Here is a 27,591-nt window from a genome sequence, read left to right on the forward strand (position 1 = left end):
CATTAAAGTGCCTTTGGGAGGGGAAAAAGTTTTAAAACACAGCCCCCTGATGCTGATAGGTCGCAAAGGGGGGGAGAGGGCAGGCGTGAGACAAGAAGAGAAAGAATCAGAGAAAGGCAGAGAGGGCAGAAAGAATAAATGAGTAGATGAGCAACATGAGGGCTGAGGTCTTGATGTGGTGAGAAGGAGAGAGAGAGAGAGAAAGAGAGGGAGAGAGGGGGGCAAGGCAACAGTGAAGACCTGTCAGGGGAAAACAGTAGAGAAAATAACAGAACAACTCACAGATAAGATTGTGACGACATAGCTGATGGACATTGAGCAGAGACTCCCAAGGGAGTTGGAGAGAAATGAATTTTATTCATACCTCTTGACCGAAGGACAAACCATGACATGGGACCTGGTCTAGTTTCACACAGCCGATGTGATGTTTTTTCTGCTACTCTCCGGGGAGCTACCTTGTCACTGAGGTTGACAAAATGAGGCTGGCAGAGTTCCTTCAGCTCACCTGTATTCTGACTGTGGTAACAAGCGGTGTTTGTGGTGAGCTTTGATTAATGCTTCCAGTTCTCTGTGGACAATGTATAGCCAGTCCTCTCAAATGGTATCAAACTGACATTGTATGGTAACATTTGAGATAACCTACTGTAACTGTGCAAACTACAATAATAATATTAAGGAACAGTCCTGCTAATCTTAAGCATGTATCTATTTCAAGACAATTGCATTGTTTATTACATATATAATATTGCATATTTTTTCCTCATTTGTAAAATACATTTACTAGATGAATACCCTTGCCCCAAATGGGCACATGTCCACCTGGCCAGTCTACGATGTTATTGGATGTCAACTTTGCCATCTTCATGGCTGAAGGCACAGGAGGTTTGCCAGCGGACAAGTGGAGGTGATCTAGCCAGGGTCAACAGCACTGAAGACCAGTTCTTTATCCTCTCCTCATTCCCCTTGTGAGTAACCACTTTACATTGTGCTCTTTTTCAGTAATTGGTTTTTAAGTCATTGCGTAATGGTTGAAATGATTGTCATTAACCACTGGCATTTAAAATGTTTTTTATTGTTGTGATCACACCTTTGCATTAGCAGTTGGTTCCTATGCATGGCTGTGTTCATGTGTGAATGTCCTTCTGGCTGCCCGTGTGTTTGTGTGTGTAGGGGAGCCGGTGTGTGGATCTGGGTGAAAGATGAAAGAAGCAGAGATGCAGCCGGGACACAGAGCTACCAGCAGTGGGAGAAAGGCAGAGGAAGCCAGAGGCTCTGTGCTCAGATGGCCCTGGGGTCAGCTGAGCAGTGGAGGAATGCTACATGTAGCAGGGAACACCGCTTCCTGTGTGAGAAAGAGGTGCCAGGTAAAGACTGGTCAATATCACCATTCTCTGTCTCACTCTTATTTTAATAACACAAGATCCGTTGCCTGCATCTGGCTGGCTATGGGGCATTACTGTTCCTGGTATTAAGAGTGTGTATGTAGCAAATGGCAAGGGACCATGTATACAGGAAGTATTATACACAATACTTTGGAAAGGTTTCTATTTCCTTGAATGTAGTAAGTAATCAGTAGATGGGCATATAGGCTCAGCAATTCATTTTCCTCTGTTCTTATTCTCAAGAACCATATATTGTACTATGCTGAGACCTACACTGCATGTTCAGTACAAATAAAATAAATATTATTTTAGAAAATATTTTCATCGCATTATGTTTTTGTTATCCAATACACGTGTATTATGTCTTGTATTTTATGTGAAAAACAAAGTTACACTCAAGAGGATGTACCCCTGCTCTGAGAAAATGTGATGGTGTGCAATAAGTGATTGGGTCCTCATCTATTTCTTGCAGTTTCACTGCCCTCCGTGGATGCCTTCCTGACAGGAGTCCCACTGATGACCAGGGTGTATTCCCTGACCCACATCCCAGCCCTGTCTGCTCCCCCAGATGTGGGGCAGCGGAGAGTGAAGGTGCTGCCCATCAAACTTCAGCTTTCCCTTAAGGAATGTTGGGTTAGGGAAATTAACATTAGCAGAAGTGCAAGTTACAGATTTCAAATTGTGGTTCCAGAATAATAAGACATTATATTTTTTGGCATTTTACATTATGTAGCACATTAGCCTGTAATAATGGTTCTTCCAGAGATTTATGAGTTGGAACAGTTTAATAGGAACATCACTGTTAAGCATAATTGCTAATATAAGAATTTATTAGCAATTTTTCACTGACAGTTTTAATTCTGCCTATAAAAATCTGTTCTGTAGCACTAGTTTTTATTTCACTGCTCGTAATTTAATTCCTCATTGTCGGACACTATGTTTTTTCATTCATGCTCAAAATGGTGTAGTACTATTTTGTTATAATTCTTTGTTTTACCCAATGGCTTTACCCAAAAAAATCCCACATTTATCAAATGCAATGCTATCTGTCATTTTTATATTTCTATTTTTGCATGAATGGTCAGCTTCAGGAGTACACAAAAACTAAAATAAGATAAATGCACTACCATTCAGATTTTCTCATGATACAAAATTATAATAAACTTCTTTATTGTTGCGTATGCCCAGATGATGTTGTTCCCAGGCCTCTGGTTCAGCCATGCTGGGCAGGTGTTGTCCGTGCAGCTGGTGGTGAAGCCCAGTGATCAGCGCACCCAGGCCAGAGTGCAGATCCTACGGCCCTACTGCAGCCCCAACCTGCACCTTGTACCCCCTGGTAGGCCAACACAACCCAACACCTGAATGTGTCCAGTCAAACTGTTAAACCACCTATGTTACTGTACCTTTTTGCACAGTAGTACTTTTCCAGTGTGTAACTGTTTGGCTGTTTCTCCAGGGTTTGGGGGTGGGAGTTCATAATCTCCTTCAATTAGCTCTGCTGCCCAGCTTAGCCTTTTCTCCCAGCAGTCCAACCCTCCTTCTCCTTCTCCCTCCCCAGGCTGCAGCTCCCTCCGCAATCCCTTCAGCTGCTGCTCCCTGGTGCCCCTGTGTAACACCACCGGTGGGTGTGCCTTGGGGCAGTACTGGTGCCACCTGCTGGAGACCTGTCTGCCCGTGACCAGCCCCTGCAGCCCATACGACTCCTCGGCCGGAGGTCCCATCTACCCTCTGCCACCCCGCTATCCTGCTGTGGTGCCCTTCTACCACCTGGTGGCTGACATACCCCTCAGTTTGCTTCCAAACTCTGAACCTGCACACATCAACGTGAGTTTCCTCACTGGCCTGTTGCTTACATGTGATTACTGATAGCCTAAAGTGACTGGTTCATATGTGAATGAGACATTGTGGAAATAATCAAGATCTTAACACAGAGATCATGCAGTAAGTGAGTTTTTGCTTACAATGAGATGTTCATAAGAACTGGTCCTAATGTGCAATGATTTTGTATGGCAAATCCAGATAAGGTTCTCAATGCTGATTAATGCACCGAAATATAGATTTGAGCATGCTAACTGTGCCAATATGGACTCTGGTTTCTTTTGACCTCTATCTTGGAATGTTTCTGCTATGCCTTAAAACAATATTCTTGCTGTTATTGTTTCTCGTTGTCCCAGGTGGTGCTGCCAGAAAAGGAGATCAGTGTATATCCGGATGATATCCTGGCAGTGCAGCACACGGGGCCAGTGGGAAGCTTCTTACAGTGTTCCAGCAGCTCTAGGTCGCCATGGCAGCAGAGTTATCTGTCCCTGCAGGGGCCAGAGTGGGGTGGCTGGTGGGAGGGGGGACTGTCTTCTGTCCCGGCTGAGGAGCAGTGGTTTGACGGGGTGCTGTGTGACCTGCGGGTGCTCTATGCAGACACCCAGCATGGTTACGCTGTCTCCCCGATGCTGAGTACAGAACAGAATGACCCCAGCGGCTACACCTATACGGGGACGACCAGTACCCCAGTGAGGACCACCCAAGCCAGAAATGCATTGCAAGCGGAAAGTCCTGTTTTGGGTCTCTCCATTGTACATCCTGCATTGAGCAAGGAGGGAGAGATACACCTCCCTGTCAACATCCCCACACTGATAGTTATCAAAATACTGTCGGGGTCCAACGCCACCAGCACATGGTCAGCCCCCGTTTCCCAAACCGGGATCCCTTTTGAGTCCTCCTGCCCCCCCGTGCTGTCAGTGTCCCACCGTGGCTGTGAGAGGGACACTGAAGACACGCGGTTCTCTCACGCTTCGGTGGTGCTGTCCACCCCAGGGTCCCACATCCTCAACATCAGTGCACTGAACCATGTCAGCTCCCAGAGTGTGTCGATAAAGCTGCAGGCTCACTGGCCAGTGGCAGGACTCAGAATGCAGCCACACGGAGACCAGAGGATGCTAGTGGATGTTCCCCAGGTAACACATACAGTACTGTCTCTGCTTCGCCTCATCACACTAATTTTGGAATATTGGAATACCGCTTGGGAAATACTTTGGCAAATGTTTTTGGTTAGTCTGAACACTGATAATGTTTGCTTTTATTTTTCATTAAGTTCCTGGTTTTTGTTGTTAGAGTGTGCTTTCTTTTGTACATGGTTACAGGTGTTCCAGGCATTCGTAGACAGTGGCTCCTCAGTGAAATACACCTGGGTCATTGACAACCTGGTCCAATTTGCGTATGAAGGGCCAACATACAGTGTGGTCTTCAAGAAGCCAGCAGAATACAAACTAAGTGTAAGCTAAGCTTGATTTTTTAAATCATTTTTTTATTAAACAAACTGTAGGAATTGTATTTCCAAGTAAAACAATGTAATAATTCAAGATACAGCGAGTCATATACACATCTAGTTAATAAGTGGACTAAGCTTATTAGTTAATAAGCTGGACTGAGAAGGCCAAATGAAAGTAAGGAAGCCTGCACACTGAACTGCTTCATACACATCTTCATCAGAGGCAACATTTCAATCCCAGTGGATCTTCATCAGGTCACAGAAGACACATTGTCTCTAATTAAGTTGTGCATGGAGCAGTTCAGTGTGCGGGCTTTCTTCTTTTAAATAATATGATAAAACCCTATATCATCCTGTATCATGCTTCAGGTGACAGCGGAGAACCCTGTGAGCTCTCAGTCTCTGGTGGTGAGGCTAACTGTGGAAATGATGAGTCCCCTGGCCGATCCCACCTTCCACTCAATAAAGGAGGTCATTGCTGTCAACACTCAGCAGCTTTTCACTTTCAGAGTCAAGGTGGACATCTCCATCGGGATCACAGTCTGGTAAATGGTTTTCTTTAGCTGCTGGGATAAGAAGCTAAATGAAACCCATCTGGATCTCGAGAATTTGTTTAGTCAAAAAATGATTCATTCATTCATTGAGTTGCCCATGGTTAATCAAGCCTTTCATGATGCACTATCAAACCAAATTAAAAGACTTATTTCAGTTATATTTGTTGGCATACGAATAATTATATTTCTGAAATTAACTTCACTTGTAAAGCACTATCCATGCTATTTCCTGACCCATAATTGTTTGTCGGTGTACATTTATCTGATCAATGCTAAAGATAATTGTCTCCCTTGTGAACAAAAAGCTAGGCCTTGATTGGCTTCAGACCTGAGCTGAAGGGATGTCATGCATCTGAGTTTCAAAGCCCAAAGATTACCTCTTGTGTGAGGTCTGCAGCCAGCCCCTTATACATATTCTGGGTTTGCTAGTAGCATAAAGGAGCAAAGCCAAGCCCCTCCTTGTAGCAGTAAGAAAGCTGTCAGTGGTTCTGACTTATACTTGGACTCACATTATGAATTTTACATTATTTAAAAAATGAAAATACCAGTTATTTTTCCTCTTCAGGGGAACAGCATGATAAATCAGCTCTGCACTGTAGATTATAACTGAATTTAATTAGTCTAATGTTGCAGAATTTCCTTTTGTAGCTAAATCAATAGCAGGCAACACTGAGCAAAGTACAAGAAGCCTGTATATCATATAGATTTTACCCTATAATCAGTTAAATGGCCCTTATTTTTCTGCACTGTTTTTCATATATGGCCATTATTTCTATGTATTTTTATACAACAATGAGAGAAAAGACAATAATGTATCTTGATTAATAATAATCTAATATACTGAGTATATATTAAACTATTAGTAATTTTATCATAGTCTTAAAGGAACTTATAAGTTCATTGTATTTCCATTGTATTTCATTCGACATAATTTAGTTATGACAGTTATATAATAGTCTTTACCCCATGGGTAGACTGGGACATTGAAATGTTTAGCCGCCTTTATAAGCGTTCATGTGCAAGCTCTAATGCCTATGTTAGAGCTTGCGCAGTTGCCAGGGACAGTGAACAAAGAAATGCCCTTTGAATTCAATCTCCAATGCTTATTGCTCAATAGGTAGTTTTCCACATTTTTCTCACCCTGCACCCTTGTCCTCTGGCAAAAAATATATTACATAACTAAAAAATTGTCCTATGATGGCACTATTTACTTCCACATTAACTGTCAAAATATGTGTGTGTGTGTGTGTTCAGATTACTGTTGGTTAAAATGATCTTTTCCTGTAGGTGGGATTTTGGTGATAACAGCCCAGGGGCCAACCACTCCTTTCCTCCCCCATCTGAGTCTCAAGGTTCCCAGCTGGAGCATGGAGTGAGGCAGATCTTTTTGCAGGACTCCATCAGCCACACCTACAAACAGCCAGGTGAAAACTTTTTTATGCATACAAACTTTAAGCAATAAACAAGTGCAAATACAATACAGAGACTTATAAGGCATTTTGAGGTATGAGACATTCTGTATGTTTAAATTATATTATGTCTTGACCTCACAGGTAGAGATTTAGCTTCCATGACTACGTGAATATAAGTGTTACGTTACCATACACAGTATTATGTGTCTATATATATGTCTATATATAAAAATATATGTCTATATTTTTATATATTTACTAATTTGCCATTGTCTTTTTTTGTCCTGAAGATGACTACATGTTGAGAGTCCAAGTCTTCAACAAATATGACAGGTTGGAGAAAACTGTGCTGCTGAAAGTGCGGAGTCCATTGGCCAGGCTGCACATCTCTCCCTCTCTTCCTGTCCCACTCGTCAATCAAACATTTGACTTGGAAGCCCTTCCATGGCCATCACCATATGGAATATTGTACAAATGGAACTTTGGAGACAATTCCAAGGAAGTTAAAGGATTTGATCGCAAAGTCAGCCACATTCCCAGATCAGCAGGTGTCTACAATGTGACAGTCAGTGCCAACAACACACTGTCGGCTCTGACTGCGTGGATGCTCGTGGAAATCGTGGAAAAGATTTCTGGTGTCCAGCTGAGCTACAATGGACCATGTGAATTAGGTTCCACCACTGCAATCAAAGGTGTTGTGTCTTCTGGAACCAGTCTCCACTGGAATTTTGACATGGGTGATGAGTCTGTGTTTACAAACCTCTCTGATGGCTTTCTTTCTTATACCTACAAGTCCCCTGGTAATTACTCTGTGAGGGTAACTGTGGTAAACCCAGTGAGTCAAGCTGTCCAGCATTTGAGAGTGGAAGTCTATAAGTTGATTGTTCTTGGGATTCTGCCTTCTGGCTGCTTAAAAAGTGGAGAGGAGGTTTATCTCAGAACACTTGTGACTGGTGTGATTCCCCTGTTGACATTCCATTGGAGTTTTGGGGATGGGACTCCTGCATCTGTTCTCAAGGGAAATTCCCAAGTTGGGCACATTTACTCAAGCCCAGGGCAATATAACATAAATGTCACAGTTTTCAGTTCTGTGGGATCAACTTTTTATTTGTCTTCCATTTGCATCGAGGCCTCCATAACTGCCTTAACTTTGGAGTCTACAGTTGAAGCTGTAGCAGTGGGTAAGGAAATCTGCTTCAATGTGTCAGTTTACCCAAAACTGATCCAGCCCCACAATGTCCAGTTTCTGTGGTACAACAGCTCCCACGACACCTCCCCAGCCATAGGACCTTCTTATTTCTGCTTTGTGTTTGAAGAGGTGGGGACTCACCAAATTTCAGTGCTGGCAAGTAACAGTGTCAGCAACAAGATGGCAAATGCTGCTATTTCTGTCCAGGAGCCTGTGACAGAACTGACTGTGAAGTATGAAGGTCACAACAGTGCATTGATCATCAACCGTGCTTATTCTTTTTGGGTGGAAACATGCTCTGGAACCAACGCAACTGTTCACTGGGATTTTGGAGATGGATCCCCCATAGATGATGGCTCGTATATTTATCATGTATTCACATCTGCCGGGAGGTATAAAGTCTCTGCCACAGCTGTGAATGCTGTGAGCCAAGACTCTGTAACTATGGAGGTGGTTGTACTGGTCTCTGTGTCAGGCCTCACACTGAAACCCCAGAAGCCGGTTTCTGCGGCAGGAGAAGAGACAGTGGTAATAGCAGTCACAAATGACATGAGGAATGTTAGCTTCTACTGGTCAGTAGACCCTTCCATCCCACTCCAACCAGGGACATCTATCTTCCGATATGTATTTCTCAAAGCAGGCGTATACCAGATTCATGCAATTGCACAGAATGCTGTTAGCAAACAGGAGGTGACCACCACAGTTAAAGTCTTAGAAAGAATACAAGGGTTACACATTATAAGTGAAAGCATTTTTTCCACAGGGTATATACCAACAAGGGAAAATGTCAGTTTGACTGCTTCAGTGATTAGTGGCTCCAACTTGACCTTCCAGTGGCTGGTTCTTCAAAATGGAACAAATAAGACTGTATGTGAGGAAGAACATTTCCAACTGTTTGCAGACAAGCCAGGGGATGTTTTGGTGGGGATCATAGTGTCTAATGCTCTTGGAAGAATGGACAACAGTGTTTTGCTCAGGGCAGTGGAACCTGTATCAGGAGTCACAGTGTCTACCTTGAGGGACACTGTACCAATAGGTAAGCCTGTGAAGATTTCAGTCAGTGTGGAAACTGGAACCGATCTCCAGTATCTCTGGTATGTAGGTTCCAGCCTGCCCCCTTCTTCATCAGATGTACCCATGCTTGTTCATGTGTTTAGAGACTTGGGACATTTTGTTGTCCGAGTGTTGGTCAGAAACGTGCTTGGCTCCACTGAAGCCACTAAAGAACTGACAGTCCAAGAAGAAGTACAAGAGGTAAACTTCCAGATCAACAGCAAGACTAATCCTTTCGTAGTCTCATCCAGCTTCACGTTGCTATTATCAGGGTCAGTTGAAAAAGGAAATGATCTGAGTTGGGAGTGGAAATTTTCCATGAAGAATGGTAAATCTGGAATTTTAGGCAAACAACAGTCAATTATACACTCATTTCTGGATGCAGGGGTTTATCAACTCTCTCTAAATGCTTCAAATGATATTAGCTGGCAAACAGTTTCTCACAGTGTTACTGTCCAGGATGTTATACAAGGCCTTACTTTGAATGTGAGCAGCTTTACTGTCTGTGCCAATGACCCCATTGTTTTCACACCAAAAATCTTAAAAGGAAGTAATGTCAGTTTTTCTCTTGAGTTTAGTGATTCCAAATTACTTGCAGACCTGATCCAAAGCAATTTTACAACCTCTGACTTTTCGGTGGGAAACCACACCGTCACAGCAAGAGCCTGGAATCAAGTTGCCACCTCCTCTGTGGCTCTGACTGTACAAGTGGTGGAGAAGGTACTGGGGCTACGACTAGTCAATTGCTGTTCTCTTATTCTGGAATCCATGAAGAAAGTTACCTTCCAAGCAAAGGTCCTGAGTGGATCTCCTGTTATATTCTACTGGAATTTCCATTTAATGGGACTACAACCCTCACGGGCAATTGGACAAAATGTCTCCTACACCCCTCTCAGAAATGGTTCACTGACTGTAAGTGTGGAGGCAAGCAATGGTTTCTGCTCACAATCCTTGAGCGAGACTGCAAGTGTACAGTGGCCAGTCCAACAAGTGAGGCTTGTCTCCGATTCAACACAAATTTTCATTGACTACTCAATTGCCTTTTCAGCGATCACAGACAGTGGCAGCAACCTAAAATTCAAGTGGGAATTTGGGGACTCCATAAAGGGAGCATTAATCACTGAATCACATTCTGTGAGTCACCAGTATCATATTCCTGGCAAGTACATTGTGCAGGTAACTGCTTTCAACAGCATCAGTAAGACCTTGGCACAATTGCCTATTGAAGTCCAAACACTAGAGTGTACCCTCCCCAAAATTTCCCTGGTCCAGAATCAAGCAGTTGTCCTGCGGTCAAGACCAAGTTACTTTGAGGTCAGAGTGGATCTCCAAGGTTGCACTGTGCACAAGGCGATCTACCTGTGGGAGGTGCGCCGAGCTCCAGGATGTAGTGAAGATGACAGATTACGCCTGGATAATGTGGCTGGTGAAACCACGCCATTGCTCATGCTTCCCCGCCACATCCTGGCCGTGGGTTCCTACTGCTTAAAGTTCACTGCTGGTCTTGAGGGTACACCACTATTTCAGCACCAAAGCATGAATGTCACAGTGGTCCACAGCCAGCTGGTTCCTATTATAAAGGGAGGGTCTCACAGGCTCTGGTCAAGTCACAATGACCTACTGTTGGATGGTACTCTATCACATGACCCTGATGATGGGGTCCAGGAACACGAGCCCCTGCAGTACCATTGGGATTATGCTATTGAGGTAAGCTTGTCTTTATTGCCTTTTCCAGTAGAAGCTTTGGAAGAAAGTATGAGGCAAAAGTCTCTTCATAAAAATATATAATAATCATGGGCTGATTAACAGTTTAATATTCCTTGTCTTGTTCATTGCTTATGTGCTTAAAAGCTCTTTTATTTCAGCACCATGTTTCATTTTATTTTTTGGCAGAACTCAAATATGACCTTGCCGCTCAGTCCTCCTGCTCTAAGAAATGGAAGCGTACTCATTCTACCCCACAAGACACTGCATCCCGGCAGTGTTTACCTCTTCACTCTCACTGTTCAGAAAGCAGGGAGATCACCTGTCTCCTCAACTCAGTCTGTGAGTCCTAAAACATGAATTTCTTTCTCCTCTTTCACAGTTACACGTGAATCATAAGTGATATCAGCTAAGTCGGTGGTAAAAATGAGAATGGTTGCAATGCTTTCTGTGTCTCTGGTGACTCCAGGTAACAGTGGAAAAGAAGCAGGTGCTGCCGGTTACTGTGGACTGTGTGACCTGCAGCTCATTTCTTCCCTTCCATCACAGCCACAGTCGGCCTCTTGCCCTCTCTGGTCTCTGCCTCTCCTGTAATGGAAACACACAGGTGCTATTTCTGTTACAGTCAATATCAGAAAGTTGGTGTGTTTTTAATTCCTATTTCTAATAATAATCTTAGTGTGTTTTGAATTCGTTTCTTTTTTGTATTATTATATTTATTGTCTAACTTTTTGTAGTTTGATGAAGTATTTTGAATTCCAGAGTAAAATACAGACTGTTAATTAAAGATTACATATGCATAATAATCCTTTTGATAACATTGACATTATATCTTGTACTACTGTGCATATTTGTAGGGGCGACATAGCTCAGGAGGTAAGACCGATTGTCTGGCAGTCGGAGGGTTGCCGGTTCAAACCCCGCCCTGGGCATGTCGAAGTGTCCTTGAGCAAGACACCTAACCCCTAACTGCTCTGGCGAATGAGAGGCATCAATTGTAAAGCGCTTTGGATAAAAGCGCTATATAAATACAGTCCATTTACCATTTGTATTTATTCCTCTGCTCGTTTTGTTGTGTCTGCAGTACAAGTGGTCAGCAGAGGGCTCAAATAATGAGGTCCTGGAGCTGAATGAAATAACAACCTCTACAGGAGCCAGCTCTCCAGATCTAGTAGTGAGACCAGGTGTGCTGATGGATGGACTAAACTACACCTTCACCCTTAACATATCTCAGCCTGCCCTGGAGCTCTGGGGGACTGCCAGTGTAACCTTACAGCCTCACCATCCACCACGTGGAGGTGTATGCACACTGGCCCCTGATTCAGGCATTCATCTTCTGGAGACTGTGGTGACTTACAACTGCTCAGGTAAAAAGAAAAATGATTGTGGTTACCCAACGGTCGGTTTTTTTATGGCTCTCATTCATTTACCAGATTTTATTTCTTTTTGCATTGGCAGGTTGGGTGGATGGAGATGGGGAGCCTGCTCAGCTCAGGTACACCTTACAGGTGGAGGCATGTCCAGATGCTAGCCAGCCATGTCGCCTCCTCACCCTGTACAGGGGCACCCAGCACTCCTTTGGGACCCTGGTTCCTCTGGGTTCCCCTGGTCTGGAAGGCAACCTGTCTGTCATCACAGCGCTGGTTCTGGTGGACGATGGCCTGGGGGCTACTGTGACTGCACTGAACAGGTAAGCAGAGAGTACATTAGATGCATGGAGTTGATATAATAGGAGAAATGATTGATGCTTGTTCTCTTCTCCTGGGTGGGAACAGCTCAGGATCATAGCTCATGCTCTCTCTTTACTCAATACTGTTGCAGAACTCTGACAGTGCAGCTACCTGAGGTCCAGGGATTCACGGGCTGGCTGAAGAACAAGAGCCAATCAGAACTGTGGCCTCTGGTGCAACGGGGAATCCCCCAGGAAGTCATTCCCTATTCCATCGCGCTTACCAGCCACCTCAACCGGGTGGGTGTACTGAACCGGTGGGGGTTATATTTGCAATATGAATTTTGTAGCCCATTTTGTTTACCTGAGCTCTGTGCTGTGCATTGTGTCCCACTGCAGCTGGACAGTGTGAGTGAGGAGGATCTACAGGACAGGATGGTGATCCGGGAGAACTTGACGCGGGCCCTGGCCTCTCTCCCTGTCTCCTCGCTACAGGAAGCAGCACAGATCAGCGCTGCTCTGGCACAGTGCACGGTGAGTCCATGCACCGCCCAGCAACACTTCTGCTCAATGAGACAACCGCTTTCCAGTGTAGCGTAACCTTAGTTACTACCCTGGAACATTTCTTTGTCCTCTAAGTGTAACAGCCTCCTGCTGTGCGATGAAAGCAGCATGTTGCCGAACACCAGAGGTAAGGGAGGGTTCCTCCCCCAGGCTGGCATGCCCTTTCATCACTGTGTCTTTAATTGGACAGTATGAATTTCTAATTCCTCCAGGCCGTCCCCAGGGAGCTGGCATGTACAGGATGTCAGGACACAGTTCTGAAGGCCCTGGGGAAGATGATTTCTGTGATCGCGGAGCAGACTGAACCTGGTGATGTCACTTCCTTAGATACGGGCAGAAATATTCTGCAAATACTGGGTATGGGCAAGACTACTGCACTCACATTTACATCCGACAGGAATCAATACTGCTTTTCATTTTTATGATTTGACTCAGGCTCAATGTCCTTGCGTATATTTTAAGAGGGAAAGTTTTTCCTTCAGCTCTTGATGTTTTAATAATTTTTAAAGTTCTCTTTCCCCTCAGGCAGCTCCATGGCTGTGGCTGCAGACCCCATGACAACATCCGGGCCAAAAAGTCATCGTGGGTACCTGGGCAGCTCAGAGGCTGCAGTGTCTGCGTATGGCCAGGCGGGGGAGCTGATGCGGTCTCTGATGCGGTCTCGCCTGCGCGGCGAGGAGGCGCTGACTCTGACGGCTCCGCGGATCACAGCGGTGGGGCGGCGCAGCGACCCGGCGGACCTGCTGTGCACGGAGCGCTCAGGGCCCTGCCAGTTCTACATCCCCCGCGGCCTGAGCGCCCAGCTGCGCCAGGAGAGGGAGGAGCTGGTGCAGATCCTCCTGGGCATTGACGGCGACAGCCCCCTCGTCCCGCCGGCGCACCCGCCCATCTCCACCGCGCTGGCCGCCATGGAGTTCGCCACTCCGCAGGGCCGGCCCGTCCCCGTCGCCGACCTCCCCCCCGATCGTGCCATCCGGGTTCTGCTGCCGAGCCGCTTCCCCTCGGAGACGGGCGCTGCCTGCAACCTAACCCTGCCGGCCCGCGGATCCATCAACTTCACTGTGGGAGATGTGCGCACTGACCCCCACGCAGGGCTCTTCCTCACCTTCAGCTTCAGTCTGCTTCCAGGTAGCCTGCCTTGGCCCAACTGTGCCCACAATAAGCTGCATCAACTTCCAGCTTATTAATGCTGTTTCTGCATATAAGGTGCACAAAGTTTATAATACCTCTTCCGCAATTATTGTACAGGGAGAGTGGATTTGGCCTCAATTTGGTAAAAATGAACTGAAAAAAATTGAATGTTAAAAAAATGTTAAAAATGCAATGAAACCAATTTCAATTTCATATGTATTCTCAATTCCATTTAATTGTGTGTGTGTGTGTGTGTGTGTGTTAAGGAACTGGCCGAGAGAGCAGTGGCCAGGTGATTATCATGGTGGACAGCCAGCCAGCCCCCTCCCTATCCCAGCATGCCCTCATACGGGAGCTGAACCTCTCGCTCTCTGCTGAGTCTCCTGCAGTGGAGGACACAGTCTTCCTCACACCTCTGTGAGTCCCTTCGATTCTAATTAAGAAGCTCACCCATGTAGGGGTCTGAATATATGTACGGTCTTACAGCATACTTTACAGATGCAGTTATTTATTCAGTGTGCTCAATGCATGAAAAGCACTTCTCTCACATACTTCGTATATATGCAGGGCAGATAATATTTTTATCTTGTATCATACACGGATGTGCAAAATACATTGGTGGTGATTCTTTGTGTGCAATGTGTTCATGTCTGTCTGTATGTATGTTTGCGTGTGTGTACGTGTGTACATACACACGCGTGTGTGTGTGTGTGTGAATGTATATGTGCATGTGTGTGTGGGTATGCATATGTATGTGAGCATGTGTGTGGGTATGCATATGTATGTGAGCATGTGTGTGGGTATGCATATGTATGTGTGCATGTATGCGTGCATGTGTGTGTATGTATGTGTGCATGTATTTGCTCATGCAGGCAGAACAGCTCAGGACAGGAGCTGCATGTGAATGTGAGCAGTGTCCTGCATGGTGGCACGGTGCAGGCGTCGGTGTGCGTGTTCAGCTCCCTGTGCCGCTACTTCAGCCTGGAGCAGCGCCGCTGGAGCAGCCAGGGCCTCAGCCCTCTGGGGGGCAGCAGCCCCCGCGCGGCTCACTGCCTCACACAGCACCTCACCCTGTTCGGGGCCAGCCTGTTCGTGCACCCCGACGCCCTCGTACTTCTCCCCCCGGTGCGTCTCTCCCCCGGTCGCCCTCCTGGAAGAGAGTTAGCGTTAGCGTTACTGACCGAGCACAGTGTCCTGCGGTTCCAGCATGAGCCACAGGGAGACAGCAACAGACTTCCACTGAAAATGCGCCTGCAACACATCGCTATCAGTCTCACTGTGTAACAGCTCAATGATAAGAGGAAAGGGCATGCCATTTCAGTGTACTGATGTGTTATTTAAAACCGAGCCCATTTAAAAAGATGAATTGACCTCAGGTTTATGTCCGTCATTGTTTTTTTTTGTCGCTGACAGCCGGAGGGACCTGTGAGGAACGTGGTGGCGGGAATCGTGTGCGCCGTACTGCTGCTGATACATCTGCTCATTGCCCTCATCTCACACAAGCTTGACCACCTGGACAGCATCCGCTCTGGCCTCGTCCCGCTCTGCGGGCAGTCGGGTCGCTACCAGTACCAGGTCCTGGTCAAGACTGGCTGGGCCAGGGGATCTGGTAAGGGCTGTCCTTTAGCAACCAGTCATCTACCGCAGGGAAGTACAATAAGACAGTGTAGAACTGCGAGAGACATCTGACCTCAGGCTGCAGGAGGGCGGGGATTGATGTCAAAGCCAATATTTAGACAGCCTACCCCCTAGTCCAATGGAGAGATTTGAAAGGCAGAAATTGTTCGGCAGCGTTGGTTTCCTCTGGGTACTCTAGTTTCCTCCTGCGGTCCAACAGATATGCAGGTTAGGCAAACTGGAGACTCTAATTTACCCATAAGTATGGGTGTGGGAGTAAATGGTGTGTGTGCCCTGTGATGGATTGGATGGATGGATGGACTCTCCTGGGTGTATTCTTGCCTCTTGCCCAATGCATGCTGGGATAGGCTGTAGCCCCCCTGTGACCCTGATAAAATAATGGATGGAAGGCTGATGTATCTCCTGTACTCCAGACCTGTGCGTGTGATGAGCTAGGCTTTGATACAGGGCTTAGGCAGGAACACAGAAATTTTTGTACAGGGAGAGCTGTGTGGAGTTATACACCAGTGTGTGAGGACTGCAGGAGTGTGAGGAGGTGTGTGTGTGTAGCTGTGGGGTGGAGGGAGTGGGGGTGTGGGCGCACAGAAGCAGAATTCCTGGCATTCCCCTCCCCAGGCACCACAGCTCACGTGGGAATCAGTCTGTACGGCCTGAACAAGAGTGGGTCACGGCACCTGCAGCGCGAGGCGGCCTTCCAGAGGAACGCCCTGGACCACTTCCAGGTGGAGACCGATGCCAACCTAGGGGAGATCTGGAAGATCCGCATCTGGCACGACAACACAGGTGCATTCCCCACATCTTCCACCTTATTTATTTATATTTTTATTTCGTGAGCTGGAAACACTTCAGCACTGAGCAGAATCCAGGGTTTTCCTGTGTGCATATTTATGTGCTTGGCTCATGTCCCTTCTATGCGTGTGTGTGCGCATGTATATATTTTTGTGGATGTACACATGCATGTGAATGTCTGTATATGTATGTGTTTGCATATGTTTGGTCATGTGTGAATGCATGTGTGTTAATGTTGCCATATGAGTGCTAATGTTGTTGTGTGTGTGTGTGTGTGTGTGTGTGTCCCAGGTCTGGACCCTGCCTGGTTTCTACAGCATGTGGTGGTGTGGGACAGACAGACAGACAACATGTATTTCTTCTTGGTGGAGGACTGGCTTTCTGTGGAGAATGAGAAAAATGATGGGATGGTAGAGAAGGAGGTGCTGGCTTCCTGTAAGTGCCCATCTGTGTTTGAAATGCCGTGGAATAGTCAACATAAGTCTATTTAAGCACGTTCACCCTTAGAAATTCATGCGTCATTGCTAATATCAATGTCAATATCATATGCATTTCCCACCCTTACCAGTATTGCATGCAACAGTACTCTCAGTAACAGTTTATTCAATAAGACATTTGTGACTTGCATTGGCCCACCTCTTTAGGCCCCCAGGATCTGCAGCAGTTCAGTCGGGTCCTCAGATCCCAGCTGGTGTTTGGCATGTTTGAGCGCCACCTATGGGTGTCGGTGTGGGAGCGCCCCTCTCACAACAACTTCACCCGGGCTCAGAGAGTCACCTGCTGTGCCCTTCTTCTGCACCTGTACCTGGCAGTTGGGGCAGTGTGGTATGGTGCAGCTGGGAGCAAAGGAACCAGGTACGTACTGGGCTACCCTTCTCCTTAGGTCTCCTTAAGACGAACTTGGAGTTTTACAGGTACTTTTGTGCACCTGTGTGCTCTGCAGTGGCCCTGTATCAGTCCTGCTCCTGCTGAATGCAGAGACTGTTGCCGTGGGGATGACTGTGGCTGTCCTGGTGCTTCCCCTCCACCTGCTGTTCTGTTTCCTGTTCCGAATGACAGCAAGCAGCAAGGTGAACCCCCGTCCACCACACCGCCCTCTGCTCCTCTCACCCTGGAACACTGTATGCCGATTACCCCACCAGCCCCACATGCTGTTCTTATGATTCAAATGTAATATCACGATGTGAAAAACATTTGCACTGGCTTTTAAATTTTTTTTGGATGTATTTGAAAGTAGGAAAAACCTGAGCGTGCCCTTTATGTCTGTTTCCTAGGTGACAGTGGATGAATCATCACCCCCATCCCCAGTGTCGCAGACAGTAGAGATGGACGTTTACCTGAGCCACTCTGAACAAGCCAGCTCCTACTTCCTGTCCTTGCCTGGGGGACTGGACTCTATCCTGGATGGAGTATCTCACTCTTCAGTAATGGATCTTCATGGAACTTTTTTCCCACTATAGGATCAGTTGTGTCATTGATGTTAGTCTGCTGGAGTTCAGAACCAGGCTGTGTCACTTCGCATTGTGAACTTTCAAATGAATGTACCTTATGACACTTGTCAGGATGTAAATGCCGGATTTTTCTCAACCTGGCCCACCGTGTGAGACTGTTACCCTAAAAACCAACTGAGTTTTAGCAAAATGACTGTGCAAAAATGACTTTTTGAAATCTGTTTCAGGAGTCTATCGGAAGCAAGCAAATAGATTCAGCACTTTGGAATGCCTCTAAACTGGGTGCTGAGAGGTTAGAATACACCCGTACATCACTGTGTTCTTACTACTACAATACATTTAGTAGATTTCATGTTTGTGTGGGAGATTGTGAAACCTTTTAAACCTGAGCCTCAATAAAGCTAAATTATATTGTCTTGCAATTATTTGCATCTTGCTAGATTTGCTTCATCTCTTAATAATCCCTGTTTGAGTGTACAGATTGGTATTTCCACACTAACATGCTTCCCCTCCTGTTTCCCTGTCCTTTCCCACAGAGTGGATCAATGGGCCTCATGTGACAGCATCTTTGACCTCCCGGAGCTGCAGGGGGTGGCGCCCCTGGGCCACGCCCGGCTGCTGAAGAGGAAGAAGGCTCTGCTTCAGCTGCGTCTGGGCTCCCCGGCCTGCTCCACGGACCAGCCCCACTCCCTCTCGACCCCTGACCTCGTCCAGTCTAACGGCCTCCAGCACAACCCCCTGACACTCTCTGGTGAGATGTCCCTTATCCACTAGACATAGTCTGTTGACATGGTTCACCCTACAACTCCCCCCCCCCCTTCCAGAACCACATTTCTTCATGCTTACCTCTTAGTCGTAAAGGCAGAGCAACTTGAGTACAGCAAGACAGTTAATTCCACAATTAAATACTAATGGCACAATAAAACACGTAGAGCCCTTGGAAAATCCAAAACCTTGCTGCTCTGCTCTGGAATATAGAATATGGAATATGGAAATGCTGTGTTTACCATTCTTCTTCACGCTTTAAACAATTATGACATTGGTATGAAATTTTCCTGAGACAATAATTTTCATGGGACAATAAGGAATCACTTCACTAGACTTAAGTAGACTTAATTGTTGAAAATTTACAGGGTTAGGTATTATTTTGGAAAAAGAAAATGAAACAGAGTTCCGAATTGAATCTCTATGGATAATATTGTTTAGGTCCAGTTTAATATGGGAAACTAAAACAAGACTTAACCTACAGGTATCCCTATCCCCAAACATCCAAACTTATTTTGGACTTCTCTATTATTGTAACCCTGCTGAATTGTGTTAAAAAACTGCCTTGAACAGGAAATAGAAATTGTGCAGTTACCAGAGGGCAATACAAAAGGACTTCAATTTGATTGACAGCAACTTCCGGCCCATCCGCTGTGGGGCTTTGCCTAAATGGTTGCATTGTCTGTGATCCCAGAGGAGGACCTGATCCAGTCCATAGCCACAGGCGCAGCAGTGGCCAGCAGCTCCTCCTCAGGCAGGGTGACCTCTGACAGTGGCCGCTATTCCCCCTGTGACACCGCCACGTCCAACAGGTCAGTTCCCCCTGCGTGAGCAGCCTCAAGAGAAATGCCGCAGTCACATGCAGCAGAGACTTTACCACGAGATATCCAGGAATTGTGGATTGGCCTGTGACCCCTCGTAATAGAGGTTTTTTATATAATGATTTTTTCCGCTTTTTTGGAATGCCCAATCATATATATCAGTGCTCACTGCACAGAAATGATGACACAGATATAATTCAGGGGAAGAGTCTCCACGTGCAGCTTAAACGATGGAATTACAGGCACCTGATCAACCAGCAGGGGTTGGCAGTGTGTGATGAGATGATGTCATCCAGGCCAAATTAAATTCTTCCTTCACTGGGTGCTGCTCGAGCCAATTGTGCATTGCCCTTTGCAGCTACTGTGGGGCCCATCCACGCATTAGAACTCCACCTTAAAATGATGAGCTACTCAACAGCCCCCATTAGATATTTTAATTAATGAGAGCCATAAATGTTTATGGCCATTATTGTGTAGACCTGTGGACCTGCCTGGACCTCCCCTACAATGACATCATACGGACAGCAAAGAAAAAACATCTGGCTTTGTGATTTGCAATTTCTTTCCACACTGCACTTAAGAAAATAATCAAACCCGGACACAACCATCCATTTCCATTGTTCCAGCTGATCATTACTGCCCTCATACTGTTATAACTGCTGCCAAGTAATCAAAACTGTGATCACCCTCACTTGTAACCGCTGACAACCAATCATTACTGTCCTCCCCTCTTTATCTGCCGCTGGCTAATCGTGAGCTTTGAGCCAAAGTGCCTGTGTCTGTTCCAGCCAGGAGAGCTCCTGCAGCGGATGGTCTGAGCTGAGTCAGGAGGAGCCCCCGTACAGGACTGGACTCTACAAGTCACCCTCCTCCTTGTCAGTGTTCACCGCTGCCAGTACCTTCCTACCCAGCCCCTCCCCGGACATCCTGGGAACCTCCTCCACCACGCGAATAGGTAAACTGGAACCCTGTCCCTCACCACCGGTGCTTTTCAGCACACATCTACTGTGGCAATAAACACTTCCACTTTCAAACTGATACTTCTTATAGATGGTTGGCTATTCTTTTTTTACTGCCTTTTAGAAAGTTTGAATGAATAGTCATAGGCGACATGCAGTGAGAAAAATTAAATACTGTTATGTAGTTATGAATAGAAATGGCCACCTTAGTATTTAATTCTCCAATGAAACTGAATGAATCATTGTATTGCCTTCGGGCTTCAAGGTTCCTAGGTCCTCAGACTTCACTTCAAACCCCAGCAAGGTTTTGCATCTGAATAGCTCTGTGTGAAGTAGTACATTCATTTGAGACACCTGCTGTAACTGGTCTTATTCATATTTTCAGAAATACTTCTGTAAAAGTGGCCTTGAGCTCTCTTTCATTGAGACTAAAGAGTTCACTGAAGTCTCTCGCTATAAATTGAGTGTAATAGAATTGGGAAACGGTCCTACTGTCCTTCAGTTTATTTTTCTAGAGGTTTGATGTTTTTCAAACTTGACCTGAAAGCATTGTGTAAGTTATATGTGCCTTCACTGGATTTATACCTGTCCGCTTGTTATAGACAGTACCCCCAGTTTGCCTTTATTTCTGCTCCAGTACAATATCTTGCTCTTGACTGACCTGGCTCTGCCTCAACAACAGTCTTTTCATATTATGCACATCTTGTGGCTTTATGCCTTTTACCAAACAATATTCCTGCCTTCAGTTCTTATTGGCAAAAAACATTCAATGTTGGCAGGGTCAACTTCAGGTTAAGGCTATCTGCCTCTATCTGGAAATTTTCATTATTTTTTGGCACAAAGGGATTGCTTCCCTTCATATTTTGGTGTCATCATCTAATGTGATTTGTCAAGGTCATGTATATATAATAAACACTATTCTCTGGAGAACTACAATTCCTCAGGCACCTCGTTCAAAAGCTCTTCTGCTTATCTGTGTACTATGCTGAAGCCAGTTTTGAATCCACTGAGAACCAGCCTCTTTCCTGGGACACATATTAGCTGAATGAGTCATTAGCATGATAACACAGAACAAAAATCTAAAAAAATATATATATATATGTTTATAATTCTACCGTAAACCAGATCTGTGTCAAAGCATTATGCAGCTTCATTGAAAATATATTCTGGAAATTTGTCACGCACGGTTGTGGAACGTTGTCCTGTGGAATAATTTTTAAACAACAACTACTATAGTATTTTATGTTGATCTTTATTTATATTTTGATCGTTATTTTGCATGTACGTTTGCATTAACTAAGATGATGTCACTTACTGTGTATCAGAACTTTACTTCCCTTTTTCCATCTTTGCTCACGGACTGCAGGATTAATATTGTTAACGTGTATTGCAGGTGTAGCTCGCAGCACCCCTGGCTGGCTTCTCCCCTCTTGGGTCCTGGGTGTGACCTACCTGCTGGCCGGGCTGCTCCTGGCAGCGAGCGTGGCCCTGGTGGGTCTCTACGGAAGCAGCTTCTCCAGCTCTGTGCTGCTCATGTGGCTCATATCGGCTGTTTCAGCCTTCCTGACCTCCGCCCTGCTTCTGGAACCTCTCAAGGTGATCTGTCAGGAGTGCTGCCACTAACGCCCATCACATCTGTTCAGAGCGACTAATTAAAATACGTCACTCTTAAATATGAATATTATCACCCAAACAATTATAATATGAGACCTGAGGGTTGAGACCTTCATTCACTGAGAGATTAATGAAGCAATTTTACAGTTAAGAAACTGCTCATAGTCTACAACATAGCTGCGTATGGAGCAAATGGAACAAATTGATTGAAGTTTTTTTTCTTTTTAATGAATAAATAAATAAATAAATAAATAAAAAAAAGTGAAGACACTGTGAGGAGATTGCTGTGATGAAAAAAGTGGCTATGTTTGTTTTTGGAATATATTACTGGTGCTATTATATTCTCCATTTGTTCATTTCACCATAATAATAAAAATCTTCTGGAGTACGGGTTGGTGGGCAAAATTTAAAAAAGGAGTACTGCTGGACTGTTGTGTTGGTGATACACTTTTGCGCTTCCTGATAAAGTGATGTTATTTCCGCAGGTGTGCCTCCAGGCGCTGTTCTTGGCTGTAGTGGTGAGGCCAGTGGACCCGGAGGTGCAGGAGCGGCTGGGGCAGGAGGCTGCGGTGAGGAGGGGGGCCGGAGAGCTGGGGGGCAAAGTGCGACCCCCGTGCGGGTACGGCCTGCTGCACGCCAAGGAGGAGGCGAGGAAGGTCCGCGCCCTGAGGTCGCTCATGAAGGTACGGCCTGACCAAAGCACACTCAGCTGCAGTGAATTAACAAACGCGACGCTAACCACTGTTCTCTCGGCTTCCGGCTTATTTTGCGCTGCATGTTGTTACGATCGAGCGCAGGATGCCATGTTAATCTATGCTTTCTCCCTGCTGACAGAGCTGTTTGGTGCACATGCTGTTCCTGCTGGTGGTTCTGCTGGTGAATTACCAGGACAGCACCCAGGCTATGCATGGCAGGCTGCTGCACTCTGCTATCAAACACTCTCTGCTTACAGCTCCTCCCGGGGTGCTGAACCTCAGCTCTCTGACACAGTAAGGCTCCCTCTTTCCACTCTTTTATGTGTCATCTGCTGATCAGTATCCCACTTTCTTCTGTTTTACTGACTTTCAGTGACAATGTTTTTACCTTGTTTTGCAACACTTCACTTAAGCCCCCCCCCCCCCCCCAAAGCTTATTCAACATGAAATCCCCCAAACAATACATCTAATTTCTCCCCCCTCCCCTCCCCACCCCAATCCATCCCATCCCATCCAAGGGAAAGGAAATGAAAAACATTCAAATTAGCTTAACCAAGGAGAAATAAACATAAATATATACAAAGGGGGGAAATCCTGCTTTCACTTCATAGTTTTGTTCAACTTTTTGCTCTCAACTACATATAGTCTATTAAATTAGTGCCATGTGAATTTGGATGTTTCCAGCTCAGTCTTCTATATGTGTGGTGTGTGTGTGTGTGTAGGTGGGCTGAGGCCTGGCAGTGGATGGACAGTACCCTTGTGCCCTACCTCTATCAGAGCCCCTCCCTCCACTTGTTGGGGTTGCCACGGATACAGAGAGTACAGTCACAGGATGGTGAGGCCCTGCTGCACTCAAACTGCATTCAAAGATGCCTTGTAACCCAAACACTGGATAAAGCCCGGGGTCGCTTTTGTGTGTGCCTCAGATCACATCAGTCACTTGCTAGCCTAGTTACCAAGTACCTCGTGGTTTCTTGCAAGCTAGTTTGAAGGAAATGTTGACAGCCATCTTGGAGCACATCTGCATTTAACACCCGTGTGAACTTCCATATGACATGCAGGCCATTGACTTGGACAGCACATTTTGTGTAATAAAGAGAATGTGTTTTTCCGTGTTATCTTTTGCAAGGCTGTGGTGGCAATGTGACGGATAGCCTGGGATTTGGGAGTGCCTTGTTTGCGCCAGTTGTCCCCGCTTCCTCACACGCGCCATCTGGGGAACAGAGAGACTTGGCACACAGCAGCTGCTCCGGACGCCTCCTCTCCTGGTCAGACATCAATGAGCTGCTGCCTCGCTGGTTCCTGTAGCTCCCCAGCCACGCCTGGCATATGAAGGCATGTTTCCACGCCCTAATGGTGTGTCTGTTTGTTAGCGGCAGGGTCAGCTCTGTGTTGTCCTCTCTGCAGGCTGTGGCAGCGACCCCAGCACGAGGGGGCCAGTCTGGGGCCAGACACGGTGCGTCTGGGGAACAGCAGTGAGCTCACCCGCCAGCTCCTCTCTGGCCTGCGGAACACACGCTGGATCGATGCGACGTGAGTCACGCTGTTTGTTTTTCAGACGAGCGTGTTTCTCTTTACGCTCAAGTCCACATATGTGGTCTATTGGCGGTGTGTTTTCTGTTCTCCCAGGACAAAGGCAGTGTACGTGGACTTCACGCAGTACCACAGAGAAACGGCCCTCTTCGTTGCCGTTACTGTCATGCTGGAGCGGTCACATGCTGACAAAGTACTCACCACCGTCTCCATAGAGCCTTTCCATATGTCACCATCTCACTCTGCCCCTGACTTACAAATCGCCATGATGGTAAGGGCCACAAAAACACTTGACCCAATGATATGTTCATCTTCATATTGTATAAAAGGCATTATTCTTATATTCAGCTGCTTCAGCTGTGAGGTCAGCTGCTTCAAGATAGTTAATTTTTACCAGGTGCTGCTGCTGGTGTTTGCCCTGTCCTTCCTGGGCAGTGAGCTGTGGGCAGTGGTGACAGAGCATGGTCGGGGTCTGCGTTATGGCCGCCAATGTCTCCAGCTTCTCGTGTCTGTGCTTTCATTGGCCACCGCGGTGCTGCGGATTTCCTTCCTCTATAAGTCTGCCTCCTGCCTCTCTCATCATGGCTCCCAACCACAGACCTTCACCAACTTCCACAGCGCCGCCCTGTTGGCTCGGATGTCCTCTCAGCTCTCAGCTCTCTTGCTCACCTTGCTGGTCCTTAAGGTACGGCAAAGAAGCCTGCTATATAATACAAGCAAAAGCACAACTTTGTAGATGATACTATATTGGGATGACTCATAAAGACTCAGTAACCTGTCAGTTGTTCATATATAAACTCAGCTGTGATGAGTCTTGAGAAAGGTCATGGGTGAAAGGTGAAATGTTGATTGCAGATGGTGGGCGTGCTGCGGTTTGTGCGCCGCTGGGTGGTGTTTGGCCGGGTCCTGCTGCAGGCCTGGAGGGAGCTGTGTGGCGTTGTCCTCATGCTGGTGCTAATGCTGCTAGTCTTCTCTCACACCGGCAGCCTGGTAAGATGGAGATTAAGCTCAGGGCTCACCACAGTGCACACAGGATTTTGCACCTGAACATACAGTGCTGGTGATTGAACGTGCGTCTGTGTACTTTCGCGATAGAACATTTCTGCTTTTTGCTGTCCCTTGATTTGAACACTGTGACATTATGATTTACCCATCGTCAGCTGTGCATTTAGCAAGATCCCAAAATAAGCTTTTTTAAATTGCTGCATTTTCTTTCTCTCATTCTGTTTGTGTGTGTGTGTGTGTGTGCGTGTCAGCTTTTCTCCAGCTCGGTGGAGGGATTCAGGACTGTGGGACAGGCGAGTCTTACCCTGGCGTCTGCGCTACGTGGGCGGGCAGTCACCCAAAGGTTGTGTGAGAGACACCCAATGCTGGGGCCCCTGTACTGCCTGTCTGTGGTGGGCGCGGGGCTCTGGGTGTTGGGCCGGCTGTGCGGGGCCATGTTAATGCGTTCGTACAGGGCCGCGCAGGCCGAGATGTACCGCCCAGCCATGGAGCCTCAGGACTATGAGATGGTGGAGTTCTTTATCAAGAGGCTCAAGCTGTGGATGGGACTCAGCAAAACCAAGGAGGTACTGAGCAGATATGGCAAATGTTCTCATGAAATCAGCTTTTGACATTCATATTCAGTTTTTGTATTTTGAAGTGACCAGTTTTTTGATATTTCACAAAACTGAAATTAGGAATGTGATTTCGCTCACTTTCTTGTGTCTCCATCCAGTTCAGGCACAAAGTGAAGTTTGAGGGGATGGTGTCACCACCCTCCAGATCCTCCCTGGGGTCCCAGCTCTCCAGCCTTTCAGTCCACAGTCCAGTTGGGCCACGGTTGGCCTCTGCCCAGTCCCTGGGCTCTGAGGACTCCAACCTATCAGAGAGCTACGATGTCCAGCTCTACCTAGACCGGCTGCTTCCCACCGTCAACAACATGCTGTCCCAGTTTGACCGGGTCAATCAGCTGACCGATGACCTGCACTGCATTGAGCTGAAGCTACAGGGGGCCCAGAGCAGGATCGCCCAGAAACAGAAGCAACAGGACAACACGCGCAGGAAAGCTTGGAGGATATCAGCTTCGACGCCCCCTCCTCGTGCCTCCCCTCCCTCTTCTCCTCTTCCTCCTCCTTCTCCTCCTCATCAGCTTCCCTCTCTTCCATCCTTCCTTTCCTGCAACCCGACTATCCCTTGCACGCGCACCATCTTCTCTGAGTCCACGCTGCCCTGGCACAGCCCACACCTGCGCAAGGCAGCACACCCTGCCGTGGCAGACACCAGCGTGCCAGTGCGCAGGGTCTCCGGTGCGGACGCTGTCAGTAGGCGAATCCCAGGACGCAGGGCCTGGCATTCAGGCTCCTCCCATTCTGCCGATGCTGCCCAGAGGTCACCCCAGGCAGCATGCGGCTCCATCCGTGCCCGACCCTGGAGCGAGGAGGGGGGCAGGAGTATGGCTTGCGACCGGGCACCAGTGAAGAGGAGAGCATGGCATCCTGAGGAGCCTGAGATTGTGGGTTCCACCCCCGGCAGTACTGCCAGCCAGTGCTGTGATTTCTAGGGGGCAACTGTGCATCTGTGTGGTAGATACTTCTCAGCCCTGGCGGTTTTGGTATAAGTAGAAAACTTACTAAGTGTCAGTACAAGGGGGTTCAGCGCCTTCAATGTGAGCAACCCCTGCTATCCAAAAAGCAAGGAGAACAAGAATAAAACATTTTTCAGTACTACAGACAGAGACTGAGTGGCTTCTTGGCTGGGAACAGTGAATGATTGTGTTTTCTTTATGCAATGACATGACTGGTATGGATGTTAGCACTGTCTAACTGGCCTTATGACATATGACACTGGCTGCCCAATTCTGTTTCTGCAGATCTATTGTCCTATGGCTTTTCATTTCAGCCCTAATTTGGCACAACTGATTGCACTAATTAGCAGCTCAACGAGATATCGAGCTGTCGAATGAGGTGTGATTTGTTAGGGTTGTGTTGATGGTAGATCTCAAGAAACAGGGTTGGGCAGCTTGTCTATAAAGTGTGGTTGGTGCTGACCACTTAAGGTTCAAGTTTCCTGAGTGAGCAATCACAGGTCATCTGGATTGTGTTTCAAAGAGGATTTCCAATTCATAATCTCTGGGGAGGAATGAAAACCATAACTTTGTTTTGCCAATGTTTGGGTTTTTAAGAAGTTCATTACCATACAATAATTAACTGTTGCTAATCATGTCATAAACAACATTTTCAAGTAGACATTAGTTAAAAAGCCGGTGAAGATGATAGTATTCCTGACGCGCACACACACCCTGTGTGAGATATGCAGATATAGTAATGTTGTATGTCAGTAACATAGACTTTATAAAATGTGATGTTCATTACAAATGTGTACTCAGTAAAAAGAGGACATGGCTTCATTGCTGAAAATA

General features: G+C 46.5%; 1 protein-coding gene across 2 annotated transcripts; it reads left to right on the forward strand.

Annotated features, from left to right (window-relative positions):
* The first annotated feature begins 132 nt into the window (after positions 1 to 132).
* On the forward strand, positions 133 to 27,591 carry pkd1b (polycystic kidney disease 1b). Of its 2 annotated transcripts, XM_035402752.1 has the most exons (42): positions 133 to 540; positions 785 to 965; positions 1,171 to 1,364; positions 1,855 to 1,973; positions 2,571 to 2,718; positions 2,941 to 3,206; positions 3,557 to 4,333; positions 4,520 to 4,651; positions 5,017 to 5,192; positions 6,489 to 6,625; positions 6,904 to 10,562; positions 10,749 to 10,901; positions 11,029 to 11,166; positions 11,644 to 11,926; positions 12,018 to 12,249; positions 12,381 to 12,528; positions 12,628 to 12,762; positions 13,005 to 13,149; positions 13,318 to 13,920; positions 14,190 to 14,340; positions 14,796 to 15,048; positions 15,337 to 15,532; positions 16,177 to 16,344; positions 16,642 to 16,785; positions 16,995 to 17,205; positions 17,294 to 17,420; positions 17,625 to 17,774; positions 18,029 to 18,093; positions 18,338 to 18,552; positions 19,261 to 19,378; positions 20,176 to 20,342; positions 21,740 to 21,942; positions 22,446 to 22,643; positions 22,795 to 22,949; positions 23,378 to 23,490; positions 23,785 to 23,923; positions 24,063 to 24,188; positions 24,285 to 24,459; positions 24,586 to 24,873; positions 25,044 to 25,178; positions 25,445 to 25,759; positions 25,909 to 27,591. In XM_035402752.1, exons 1-42 carry the CDS (start codon positions 477 to 479, stop codon positions 26,731 to 26,733), a joined length of 12,327 nt encoding a protein of 4,108 aa, XP_035258643.1. In that variant the 5' UTR covers positions 133 to 476; the 3' UTR covers positions 26,734 to 27,591. The 2 variants fall into 2 exon arrangements, with proteins under 2 accessions (XP_035258643.1, XP_035258644.1); XM_035402753.1 differs by lacking the exons at positions 133 to 540; positions 785 to 965; positions 1,171 to 1,364; ... (5 more) ...; positions 5,017 to 5,192; positions 6,489 to 6,625 and having other exon boundaries at positions 10,422 to 10,562; positions 11,109 to 11,166.

The sequence above is a fragment of the Anguilla anguilla genome, chromosome 2 (assembly GCF_013347855.1).
Source record: "Anguilla anguilla isolate fAngAng1 chromosome 2, fAngAng1.pri, whole genome shotgun sequence".
Classification (NCBI taxonomy): Eukaryota; Metazoa; Chordata; class Actinopteri; order Anguilliformes; family Anguillidae; genus Anguilla; species Anguilla anguilla.

What these genes read in the sequence shown, in the direction of transcription:
- pkd1b (XM_035402752.1), top strand. Translation starts at nt 477, where the DNA reads ATGAGGCTGGCAGAGTTCCTTCAGCTCACCTGTATTCTGACTGTGGTA. An exon ending in CATCTGGCACGACAACACAG is followed by an intron (nt 16,345 to 16,641) that starts GTGCATTCCCCA and finishes TGTGTGTCCCAG; the next exon opens with GTCTGGACCCTGCCTGGTTT. An exon ending in GAAGGAGGTGCTGGCTTCCT is followed by an intron (nt 16,786 to 16,994) that starts GTAAGTGCCCAT and finishes CCACCTCTTTAG; the next exon opens with GCCCCCAGGATCTGCAGCAG.